The following is a 13,555-nucleotide window of genomic DNA, read 5'->3' on the forward strand; positions in this document are numbered from 1 at the left end:
CAGTGTTTTTTCTCTTTTGTTATCATGCTAATCTCTACCATATTACCCCCAGTATCTTGATTGTCCTTGCTCTTCTGTTTTGTAGTTCTATTCTTTATTCCTCCCTTGCCGTCAGTCTTTCTTTGTCTGCATGGCCTCCCGCGGTAGTCATTGCCACCCCTGTCCTGAAGGGGGCTCCAGCCTGTATGTGTTGTAGTGGCAACTGGGCAAGCAGGGCTGGCTATGGCTGAGTGACATGCATGTTGGTGTGATTAAGCCTGTCAGGCCTTTATGCTGCTAATTGCATGGCAACTGCAGATGGAGCTTTAATCTAAGCCTGACTGTCCACCCTGCTCCTCAGATCATGCCTGGTTCTGGTGTCCCCCTCCCTGTCCGAGGTTAGGATTGGGATGTTTAATGTCCCTCTTTACATATGTGGTGTGTCTAAACTAGACACGTGAACCTCACACTCAAGACTTTACAATGTAGATTGTACAACAGGCAGGCTGTATTGTTATGGAGCAGCAGGCCGTGTTACGGAGCAGCAGTCCCAGTGTCTGTGGCCCTTCCTGGGCTCATCCTCTCTCCTCAGACCTGCAGGGTTGACTCAGGAGATCCCTGTCACAAAAGGACACGCAATCAGATTGTCCACAATCCAATTGAATCTGATGCAACACTGCCTGGGAGGCTTGCCCCTATGCTAAGATGCAGCAGCCTGGCTGGCCAATGGGGCTGCAGTACAAACCGCCTAAAAGGCCGCCAGGCTGAGGGGGCTGGCAAAGGATGTGTGTGTCTACCCTCAGCTCAGCAAGTCATGTCAACAAGCTGACATGTGCCTCCTTTCCTCACTCGTCCTATTGCTTTCAGACCAAATTGTCAGCTTTTCTGTAAATGAGGCCTTGCTGAATTTGGGGGAATTCGAACTTTGAGAAATTGCTTTGCTTACCTTGATGCTCTCTGTGCCTTACCCTTGGCAAGAATGTAACAAGCTCAGTCCAATACACAAAAAAAGGAGAGCACGTTTCTAGAAACAAGACTTACTCTTTGAGTGTGTAGGTGATGTAAAAGGTGGCAGAGTCTCCGGAGTCTAAGCCAGGGCACACATTGATGTCTGTGTCTCTAGTCAGCATTGCTATGTGGGGCTGAGAAAGCAAGAGGAGAGCGGTCACATACCCTGAAGGTGACAGTGGGACCTTATAGGGGATTACCTTGTAATCTGCATTTAGGATGAGTGCCTACTAAAATAGCTTATTTTGTGCTCTGATCTCTCGCGATGTAGTGTCTAAGTGTGTGGAGTCATAAGCCAGCACCCACATGTGCTTATCCAAGACAAGGCTCACTCATAAGGGCTTACATTCACCAGACTCAGCTCAAATATTGCCTTTGTGATCCTATCACCCTCCCACTCTCATACATGTGCAGTTTTGTTCCTCTCAGAGTTAACATTATGGGGAAACCCCGCACCCTGGTCATTTCATTTAAGGTGGGATGCAGGCAGTGTGTTTAAGGAAAGCAAGGCATTGTTTATAGTCCTGTGTCAGAAATAAGAGAGGAGAGGGTAAGTGATGTAGATGGAGAATTCCAGGGACACATCACATGTGCTTACAGATCCAGAGTGGACATTGCTGGCCCTCACACCGATTCATTCCACAATGTGAATGGGTCTAATTCTGCACATTATAGCATGTCAAGTAGCAATTGTCAAGTTCACAGGTTGTGGAGTATTATTGTGCTAATATGACTGGGTAGTATACTGCAGTAGATCTCGGCATCATCGCTTCTTGTTCTATGGAGCGACATACTTCAGCTCAAGGTGTGTGTGGTGAGGATAATTTGTTTGAAAGACTTTATAAGGAAATATTTTATTGGTCCTCTCAAACAGGCTAGAGAACCAGCGACGTTTAATCAGGACAATATGCCCAAACTGAGACACGTATTTATTAAGCCCCAAATCAGCGGATGCCCAGCCATATTAAAAGACTACATTTCCCGAACTGCAACGGGTCCGTGATGTCTCCAACAGCTGACAGACGATAAAAGCCTAGGCGAGAGCTTTCAGCAAGGGGACAGAGTCTCTCGGCAAGGAGAATATACAACCCGAACACTGTTGGACTTTGGATTGCTTTGGACCAGGATATTGATATCGAACATTTGTATTTCTATATCCGAATTTGGCGCTTTATCTGTTCAATTTTTGGATATTTGTTAAGTTCCATAACATTGCGTAGCTGGTGCATGTGCATTTTAAAGTGCATCTACCCCCTAAAGCCGTGCCCAATGCCGAGGAATGGATAGTGTGTCTGATAAAGGTGGAAAGATGGTCGAGAGTGATGAGCAGTCGGAGAGGGATAGTGGCGGTGGCGCAGCGATGGCCGCGCTACACCAATGCGAACTCATCCAGAACATGATTGAAATCTCCATCTCCAGTTTACAGGGGCTCCGGACCAAATGCGCCGCGTCCAATGACCTCACACAGCAAGAGATACGTACTTTAGAGGTAATTAATTCTTGAAAACGCCAAAATACGGCGGTCCAAACTGCGGAGTTATGCGTATGTCTGCATGGGCTGCATTTCTTTGGTGGCTAAGCTAGGCGCTCCATCAATTTCCTCATGTTTTGCACAATACACTGCAGTTGTTTGCTGTATTGCGCGATGCTATACATGATTATTTAAAGAATAGGCCTACATTTAAACATGCACGATGACTTCCCACATTGTCTACTATTGATATAGCTATAAATGGACATTGTCACTGACGTTGATCTGGTGACTGTGACCTCTTTCTCGAGGTGAAATATTTGGCTGGAAACCCCGGAATTTTTGCAGCAATGTATTGCGTGTTGATGGAACGGGCCAAATTCCTCACATTTTAATTCTGTTCTTGTTCACGATTCCGCATTTCTGCATCAGACAAGGCAAGTTCGGAGACAAAACGAAATGCAACATGAAATAGCAGTGCATTTCTCGGCAATGGTAAATGCTCCTCATGCCAATAATCTTGATAATTTCCCTGAGTATATTTCTGAGCCAATTTAAGGCCAATATGTTTTTTTAATGCGTTCCCTGCACCTGGCTGTGTGAACAAAATAATTTCAGTCGTGTCTGGGATGAGTTGAGTAGCGTGTGCAAACAGTTCTGAGGAACCAGTGTTTAAATTGCGCAACGGGTGATGGCCTACATATCGGCTCCAGTCTTTAGGCCAATAATATGGTGTTTAGTTGGAAAATATTATATCAAAGTAATAAAATAATACGGAAAATGTAGACTATTATAGAGCAATCACATACTCATGGGCATATACACTGCGTGTACAGAACATTAGGAACACCTTCCTAATATTGAGTTGCACCCCATTTTGCCCTCAGAACAGCCTCAATTCGTCTGGACATGGGTTGAAAGCGTTTCACAAGAATGCTAGACAATGTTGACTCAAATGTTTCCCACAGTTGTCAAGGTGTCTGGATGTCCTTTGGCTGTGGACCATTCTTGATACACCGAGAACTGTTTAGCGTCAAAAAAAAAACGGCAGCGTTGCCATTCTTGATACACTCAAACCGGTGCAACTGGCACGTACTACCATACCCCGTTCAAAGGCACTTACATCTTTTGTCTTGCCAATTCACATGCTGAATGGTGCACACATACAATCCATGTCTCAAGGCTAAAAAAATAATTATATAACTGGTCTCCCCTTCATATTCACTGATTGTAGTGGATTTAACAAGTGAGGAATCATAGCTTTCACCTAGTCAGTCTGTCATGGAAAGAGAAGGTGTTCCTAATGTTTTGTACACTCAAGATCCCAAATCAAACTTTTTGTCACGTGTGCCAAATATAGCACGTGTATACCTTTACTGTGAAATGCTTACATAACAAGCCCTTAACCAACAGTGCAGTTCAAGAAGAGGTAAGAAAATATTTACCAAGCAGATGAAAGTTTATTTATTTTTTTAATATTTTTTTTTAATAACCCCATTAGAATAACGAATATAAATACATGGGGCACCGGTACCGAGTCAGTATGCAGGGGTACAGGTTTGTTGAGGTAATTTGTACATGTAGTTGGGGGTGAAGTGACTATGCATAGATAATAAACAGTGAGTAGCAGCAGTGTACAAAAGGGGGGGGGTCAATGTAAATTGTCCGGTGGAGATTTTATTAATTTTTCAGCAGTCTTATGGCTAGGGGATAGAAGCTGTTGAGGAGCCTTTTGGCCCTAGACTTGGCGCTCCGGGTGTGTGTGTGTGTGTGTGTGTGTGTGTGTGTGTGTGTGTGTGTGAGAGTTCCTAATAAGGAAATCAGTCAATTGAAGTAATTTCTTTCGGCCCTAATCTATGGATTTCACATGATGGGCCAGGGGCACAGCCATGGGTTGGCCTGGGGGGGCATAGGCCTGGGCTGGCATGGTCTGTGGTTATGAGGCCAATTGGATGTACTGCCAACTTCTCTAAAATGATGTTGGAGGCGGCTTATGGTAGAGAAATTAACATTCAGTTCTCTGGCAACAGCTATGGTGGACATTCCTGCAGTCAGCATGCCAATTGCACACTCCCTCAACTTGAGACATCTGTGGCATTTTATTGTGCACCTGTGTAATGATCATGCTGTTTAATCAGCTTCTTGATATGCCACACCTGTCAGGTGGATGGATTATTTCGGTAAATGAGAAATACTCACTAACAGGAATGTAAACAAATTTGTGAACAACATTTCAGTTTTTTTGTGTGTGTGTGGAACATTTCTGAGATGTTTTATTTCAGCTCATGAACATTGGAACCAACACTTTTATATTTTTGTTCAGAATATTCTCAGCTGTCATGACATTTGTCCAGCCTGCATTCAGTCACCAACATACACAAAGATGTATCAATAACCTACTCTTTATGCAAATTAAATTATACGACTGATATGCTTTCATGCTCATCACATTTGAATGACATTGTCAGGTTTCTATTTGAGCAAAGCACAGGCTATTACTCTTCCCTTCAGGGGTTTTTGAAGAGTGCATTTTCTTTACGTTTCATGCATCTTCAACATCTGAGTTGTGAAAAGGTTCGGACTTCTTGAGTGGAACTGCAACACATTGAACTGCAACACTAGTTATGGTTAACCTGTTTCAGGACAAAGAAAGACTTCAAGTGAGTGTCAGAAATAGAAAGCAATGAGTGGGTGCTCTAGGCTCACTCTACAGTACGCCTTTTACCGTCACCACACACTGCCACTTTCACTTCTTCCTTCACACTGGGTTTTCTTGTTAGTTCAGGATGTCCATCACTGAGGAAAACTGGATCGTTATGGTCTGCTCAACCTGCCTTATAGACATTCAACCAGCAATGATCAATCAGAAGCTGTGTTTCTCCAGGCCGTACGTACAGTGGGGCAAAAAAGTATTTAGTCTGCCACCAATTGTGCAAGTTCTCCCACTTAAAAAAGATGAGAGAGGCCTGTAATTTTTATCATAGGTACATTTCAACTATGACAGACAAAATGAGGGGGAATAATCCAGAAAATCACATTGTAGGATTTTTAATGAATTTATTTGCAAATGATGGTGGAAAATAAGTATTTGGTCACCTACAAACAAGCAAGATTTCTGGCTCTCACAGACCTGTAACTTCTTCTTTAAGAGGCTCCTCTGTCCTCCACTCGTTACCTGTATTAATGGCACCTGTTTGAACTTGTTATCAGTATAAAAGACACCTGTCCACAACCTCAAACAGTCACACTCCAAACTCCACTATGGCCAAGACCAAAGAGATGTCAAAGGACACCAGAAACAAAAATTGTAGACCTGCACCAGGCTGGGAAGACTGAATCTGCAATAGGTAAGCAGCTTGGTTGTGAAAAAATCAACTGTGGGAGCAATTATTAGGAAATGGAAGACATACAAGACCACTGATAATCTCCCTTGATCTGGGGCTCCACGCAAGATCTCACCCCTTGGGGTCAAAATGATCAGAAGAACGGTGAGCAAAAATCCCAGAACCACACAGGGGGACCTAGTGAATGACCTGCAGAGAGCTGGGACCAAAGTAACAAAGCCTACCATCGGTAACACACTACGCCGCCAGGGACTCAAATGCTGCAGTGCCAGCCGTGTCCCCCTGCTTAAACCAGTACATGTCCAGGCCCGTCTGAAGTTTGCTAGAGAGCATTTGGATGATCCAGAAGAAGATTGGGAGAATGTCATATGGTCAGATGAAACCAAAATATAACTTTTTGGTAAAAACTCAAATCGTTGTGTTTGGAGGACAAAGAATGCTGAGTTGCATCCAAAGAACCCCATACCTACTGTGAAGCATGGGGGTGGAAACATCATGCTTTGGGGCTGTTTTTCTGCAAAGGGACCAGGACGACTGATCCGTGTAAAGGAAAGAATGAATGGGGCCATGTATCGTGAGATTTTGAGTGAAAACCTCCTTCCATCAGCAAGGGCATTGAAGATGAAACGTGGCTGGGTCTTTCAGCATGACAATGATCCCAAACACACCGCCCGGGCAACGAAGGAGTAGCTCTGTAAGAAGCATTTTAAGGTCCTGGAGTGGCCTCTCAACCCCATAGAAAATCTTTGGAGGGAGTTGAAAGTCTGTGTTGCCCACCAACAGCCCCAAAACATCACTGCTCTAGAGGAGATCTGCATGGAGGAATGGGCCAAAATACCAGCAACAGTGTGTGAAAACCTTGTGAAGACTTACAGAAAACATTTGACCTCTGTCATTGCCAACAAAGGGTATACAACAAAGTATTGAGAAACTTTTGTTATTGACCAAATATTTATTTTCCACCATAATTTGCAAATAAATTCATTAAGAATCCTACAATGTGATTTTCTGGATTTTTTTTTTCTCATTTTGTCTGTCATAGTTGAAGTGTACCTATGATGAAAATTACAGGCCTCTCTCATCTTGTTATGTGGGAGAACTTGCACAATTGGTGGCTGACTAAATACTTTTTTGCCCCACTGTATACCCTGATCCCATCTTCACACACCCCCTGAACCAGACAAATGTGGGGATGCTGGAAAGAATATAGGTAGTATTACCCCACCAAACTGAAGCACTAGTTTTAGTCACAGTATTTCACAGGTCCAAAAGCCCGAACCATCTGGGTTGAATCACCCCCATCTGTTTGTTTGAGAAGATTGTAGTGACAATTGGAGCAGAGAGAGATGTTAACCATAAGTCGCCCAGATCTGTCTTGGGCTTGGCCATAAAATCCTAACTGGCAGAAATCTGACAAGCCTGTCAGCTTGTCAACTTCCCATAGGGCTCCACAAGTGTCCTCATGAGTCCCATATATAACAGCAGAGTGGAAAATATCAATTGTCAATCCAGCTAAATGGCCTAACTGATCAGTTAATTTGTGTGATGAATGAGAGAAGTGAATAGCGACGGGTTAAAGTGTCTGTCACAGTTGTGTTGCAAAACAGGGGCATCTCTCCCAGAGACCCGCACTTGAGCGCAATCAAGAGAGGCTTGAACTCGCATTATATTCTTACTGAAAGAGCTTTATTATGGCACTCCATCCATGGCTGTTTTTTTACTGTGTGCCTTGCCGGTGAAAAGATAATGGTGCTTTGCTCTCCAAGTGGAGTACTGCAAGGTGGTGCTTCAGTTTTCACACACTAATCCCTGTCTGACTCTTGACATCTCTCACACACCCCCTCTGTCTGTCTGTCTTTCTGTCTCCATGTTGGCCTGTTCTTTGTTATGTCTCCCTGTCGTTGTCTCTGTGGCTGTGAATCAGTATGTCTGTTACACTTTAGCAATGAATGACACTTGATGATATCCAATAATAATTCAAACAGCCTCTAGGGACAGATTAAATACTTTGTAGGGAAGGTTACTCTAAAAGAGCTTGAAAATGTTTTTACTTCTTTCTTACAGGTTATACAGTGCCTTCAAATTGTTCACGCCCCTAGACTTTTTCTACATTTTGTTACAGCCTGAATTTAAAATGGATTCAGTTGAGCTTTTGTGTCACTGGCCTACACACAATACCAAAGTGGAATTATGCTTTTAGAATTTTTTTTTCCATTTTTCAATAACAAATGAAAAGCTGAAATGTCATGAGTCAACAAGTATTCAACCCCTTTGTTATAGAGTTCAGGAGTACACATTTGCATAATGAGTTGCATGGACTCACTCTGTGAATGACAAACTCATCTCTATACCCCACACATACAGATAATTGTAAGGTCCCTTAGTCACGCAGTGAATTTCAAACACAAATTCAACCACCAAAGACCAAGGAGGTTTTACAATGCCTCGCATAGAACAGCAACTATTGGTAGATGTGTTTAAAAAATAAATAAAAAACAGACAGTGAATGTCCCTTTGAGCATGGTGAAGTTATTAATTACACTTTGGATGGTGTATTAATACACCCAGTCACAACAAAGATGCAGGCGTCATTCGTAACTCAAGTTGCCGTAGAGGAAGGAAACCACTCAGGGATTTCACCATGAGGCCAATGGTGACCTTTTTAAAACATTTACAGAGTTTAATGGCTGTTACAGTAGAACTGAGGATGGATCAACATTGTAGTGTCTAGGGTTGTGCATTTTGGGAAATATTCAGAGGTGGAAATTTCTGTGGGAATATATGGGGGAAAAAATAGAAATGTATGCAAATTAATATTAATACAATTTAAATGTATATGTTTTTTTTATTTGATATATTTACCATATATGGAGACAGAAACATAAACATTTTACCTTTTATCATAAGTAGACAATTACAAATGAGTAAATTCTTCCAAGAGATGTTTAATTTGCGAATTGAACTTTAATTAAAATGAGTTGACTCTTCACATGGGATGATTTCACTGAACAACAAAAGAAAGGGAATATTGAATGATCCCCAGTGATCCATCGCATCTCCCAAAAAAGATTTCAACATACATCTGTAAAATGAGAGTCTAGAAACTAAAGCTTTGGTTGTCTTCCTCTCAGGCTTCCATGTCTTCTCCCTGGACTTCCACAATGTCCACCTCTTGAGGCCTCATCTTCACTGTCACTTTCCAACCTTGTTGAGGATGGCACGTTATCAGGCTCAAAAAGCCTCAAATTCGCCCGGATGGCCACCAATTGTTCAACCCTTGTATTGGTCAGCCTGTTGTGTGCTTTGGTGTGTGTTCCCAAACAAAGACCAGTTGCGCTCTGAGGCGGCTGATGTTGGTGGGATTTGGAGGATGATGGAAGCAACAGGGGAAAGAGCCTCAGATACACAAGGTCCCTTCCACCAGGTGGCTGATGAGATATGTTGGCACGACTGCCATATTGCATCTCCATTCCAAAGTTCTTGCTTGGAAGTGTACTTCGCCAGACTGCCAAGAACCTTGCTCTCATCCAGGCCAAGGTGGACAGCATACTTAGTGTCCAACATGTACTCTGGGCGTGTATGGGCTTAACTTCTTGCGTCGAGCAATCCCGGATCCGGGATCCTATTTATAGCCTCAAACTCATTAGCATAACGCAACGTTAACTATTCAAGAAAATCGCAAATGAAATGAAATAAATATATTTGCTCTCAAGCTTAGACTTTTGTTAACAACACTGTCATCTCAGATTTTCAAAATATGCTTTTCAACCATAGCTAAACAAGCATTTGTGTAAGAGTATTGATAGCTAGCATAGTTATAAGCCTAGAATTCAGCCAGCAACATTTTCACAAAAACAAGAAAATCATTCAAATAAAATCATTTACCTTTGAAGAACTTCAGATGTTTTCAATGAGGAGACTCTCAGTTGGATAGCAAATGTTCAGTTTTTCAAAAAATATTATTTGTGTAGGACAAATCGCTCCGTTTTGTTCACGTTTGGCTATGAAAAAAACCTGTATCCAGTTATAGCCTCAAGCTCATTAGCATAACGTAACGTTAACTATTTATGAAAATCGCAAATGAAATGAAATAAATATGCTATCTCTCAAGCTTAACCTTTTCTTAACAACACTGTCATCTCAGATTTTCAAAATATGCTTTTCAACCATAGCAAAACAAGCATTTGTGTAAGAGTATTGATAGCTAGCGTAGCATTTAGCGTAGCATTTAGCAGGCAACATTTGCACAAAAACCAGAAAAGGATTCAAATAAAATCATTTACCTTTGAAGAACTTCGGATGTTTTCAATGAGGAGACTCTCAGTTACATAGCAAATGTTCAGTTTTTCCTGAAAGATTCTTTGTGTAGGAGAAATTGCTCCGTTTTGTACATCACGTTTGGGTACAAAAAAAACGAAAATGCAGTCATCAAAACGGCGAACCTTTTTCCAAATTAACTCCATAATATCGACTGAAACACGGCAAACGCTGTTTAGAATCAATCCTCAAGGTGTTTTTCACATATCTCTTCATTGATATATCGTTCGTGGAAGCCTGCTTTCTTCTCTGAATCCCATGGGAAAAATACTTGCAGCTGAGGTTTGCGCACCAATTTCGGCGCAGGATACCGGGCGGACACCTGGTAAATGTGGTCTCTTATGGTCAATCTTCCAATGATATGTCTACAAATATGTCACAATGCTGCAGACACCTTGGGGAAACGATCGATCGGGCAGGCTCATTCCTTGCGCATTCACAGCCATATAAGGAGACAATGAAAAACAGAGCCTCAAAAATCCTGCTCATTTCCTGTTTGAAGTTTCATCTTGGTTTCGCCTGTAGCATCAGTTCTGGGGCACTCACAGATAATATCTTTGCAGTTTTGGAAACGTCAGAGTGTTTTCTTTCCAAAGCCGTCAATTATATGCATAGTCGAGCATCTTTTTGTGACAAAATATTGCGCTTAAAACGGGCACGTTTTTTTTATCCAATAATGAAATAGCGCCCCTATAGATTCAAGAGGTTAAGGCAGAAGTCTTCACACTTTTGATGTATTTCAGAACTGCATTTTCCTCTGCTTGGAGCAACAGTGAAGGGGGAAGGGCAGTACGGATTTCTTCTCTTACATTTACATTTACATTTAAGTCATTTAGCAGACGCTCTTATCCAGAGCGACTTACAAATTGGTGAATTCACCTTCTGACATCCAGTGGAACAGCCACTTTACAATAGTGCATCTAAATCATTAAGGGGGGGGGGTGAGAAGGATTACTTATCCTATCCTAGGTATTCCTTGAAGAGGTGGGGTTTCAGGTGTCTCCGGAAGGTGGTGATTGACTCCGCTGTCCTGGCGTCGTGAGGGAGTTTGTTCCACCATTGGGGGGCCAGAGCAGCGAACAGTTTTGACTGGGCTGAGCGGGAACTGTACTTCCTCAGTGGAAGGGAGGCGAGCAGGCCAGAGGTGGAGGAACGCAGTGCCCTTGCTTGGGTGTAGGGCCTGATCAGAGCCTGGAGGTACTGCGGTGCCATTCCCCTCACAGCTCCGTAGGCAAGCACCATGGTCTTGTAGCGGATGCGAGCTTCAACTGGAAGCCAGTGGAGAGAGCGGAGGAGCGGGGTGACGTGAGAGAACTTGGGAAGGTTGAACACCAGACGGGCTGCGGCGTTCTGGATGAGTTGTAGGGGTTTAATGGCACAGGCAGGGAGCCCAGCCAACAGCGAGTTGCAGTAATCCAGACGGGAGATGACAAGTGCCTGGATTAGGACCTGCGCCGCTTCCTGTGTGAGGCAGGGTCGTACTCTGCGGATGTTGTAGAGCATGAACCTACAGGAACGGGCCACCGCCATGATGTTGGTTGAGAACGACAGGGTGTTGTCCAGGATCACGCCAAGGTTCTTAGCGCTCTGGGAGGAGGACACAATGGAGTTGTCAACCGTGATGGCGAGATCATGGAACGGGCAGTCCTTCCCCGGGAGGAAGAGCAGCTCCGTCTTGCCGAGGTTCAGCTTGAGGTGGTGATCCGTCATCCACACTGATGTGTCTGCCAGACATGCAGAGATGCGATTCGCCACCTGGTCATCAGAAGGGGGAAAGGAGAAGATTAATTGTGTGTCGTCTGCATAGCAATGATAGGAGAGACCATGTGAGGTTATGACAGAGCCAAGTGACTTGGTGTATAGCGAGAATAGGAGAGGGCCTAGAACAGAGCCCTGGGGGACACCAGTGGTGAGAGCGCGTGGCGAGGAGACAGATTCTCGCCACGCCACCTGGTAGGAGCGACCTGTCAGGTAGGACGCAATCCAAGCGTGGGCCGCGCCGGAGATGCCCAACTCGGAGAGGGTGGAGAGGAGGATCTGATGGTTCACAGTATCGAAGGCAGCCGATAGGTCTAGAAGGATGAGAGCAGAGGAGAGAGAGTTAGCTTTAGCAGTGCGGAGCGCCTCCGTGATACAGAGAAGAGCAGTCTCAGTTGAATGACTAGTCTTGAAACCTGACTGATTTGGATCAAGAAGGTCATTCTGAGAGAGATAGCGGGAGAGCTGGCCAAGGACGGCACGTTCAAGAGTTTTGGAGAGAAAAGAAAGAAGGGATACTGGTCTGTAGTTGTTGACATCGGAGGGATCGAGTGTAGGTTTTTTCAGAAGGGGTGCAACTCTCGCTCTCTTGAAGACGGAAGGGACGTAGCCAGCGGTCAGGGATGAGTTGATGAGCGAGGTGAGGTAAGGGAGAAGGTCTCCGGAAATGGTCTGGAGAAGAGAGGAGGGGATAGGGTCAAGCGGGCAGGTTGTTGGGCGGCCGGCCGTCACAAGAAGCGAGATTTCATCTGGAGAGAGAGGGGAGAAAGAGGTCAGAGCACAGGGTAGGGCAGTGTGAGCAGAACCAGCGGTGTCGTTTGACTTAGCAAACGAGGATCGGATGTCGTCGACCTTCTTTTCAAAATGGTTGACGAAGTCATCTGCAGAGAGGGAGGAGGGGGGGGGAGGAGGATTCAGGAGGGAGGAGAAGGTGGCAAAGAGCTTCCTAGGGTTAGAGGCAGATGCTTGGAATTTAGAGTGGTACATCTGCAAGCAGAGTCTGAACATCAGACAGGATGGCATTGTCTCCCTCAATCCATGTAATGGCTACTGCTATAGGTTTCAGGCTGCTTACCACACTCTCTTAAAATAAACTCAGCAAAAAAAGAAACATCCCTTTTTCAGGACCCTGTCCTTCAAAGATAATTCATAAAAATCCAAATAACTTCACAGATCTTCATTGTAAAGGGTTTAAACACTGTTTCCCATGCTTGTTCAATGAACCATAACAATTAATGAACATGCACCTCTGGAACGGTCATTAAGACACTAACAGCTTACAGACGGTAGGCAATTTAGGTCACAGTTATGAAGACTTAGGACACTAAAGAGGCCTTTCTACTGACTCTGAAAAACACCAGAGGGACTTTTGTCAGAGGTTACTTGTTTTGAGCGCTGAGGGAACTTTATCCGCTTGTCCAGATGATTCTGCATCTTTGTTGCATTCTTTAAGTTATTTGGCACAGTATTTGCAAATGTACACAGCTTTTCCATCTACATTAGCTGCAGTGAAATGTCTCCACACATCAGATAGTGCCCGTGGCATTTTCCTGTAAAAATTTGGAAAAAAATGATTAAAAAATAAACATATACAATTCCATGTACAGATAAATAGTTAAGCAGTTAGATTAAACTCCTTTTAAGATATATGTTTTAAAATTAAACATGTATGGAAACA

At 43.7% G+C, this 13,555-nt stretch overlaps 1 protein-coding gene across 1 annotated transcript in view; it reads left to right on the forward strand.

The window, feature by feature from the left end:
* The first annotated feature begins 2,010 nt into the window (after positions 1–2,010).
* The window catches only part of ksr1a (kinase suppressor of ras 1a), a 48,929-nt gene continuing 37,384 nt past the window's right edge, over positions 2,011–13,555 (forward strand). Inside the window, exon 1 of the mRNA XM_064981368.1 lies at positions 2,011–2,476. Within this exon, the coding sequence (XP_064837440.1) occupies positions 2,267–2,476 (210 nt within the window). The 5' untranslated portion in view covers positions 2,011–2,266. The remainder of the gene's footprint in view (positions 2,477–13,555) is intronic.

The sequence above is a fragment of the Oncorhynchus masou genome, chromosome 12, assembly GCF_036934945.1.
Source record: "Oncorhynchus masou masou isolate Uvic2021 chromosome 12, UVic_Omas_1.1, whole genome shotgun sequence".
NCBI classification, from domain to species: Eukaryota; Metazoa; Chordata; class Actinopteri; order Salmoniformes; family Salmonidae; genus Oncorhynchus; species Oncorhynchus masou.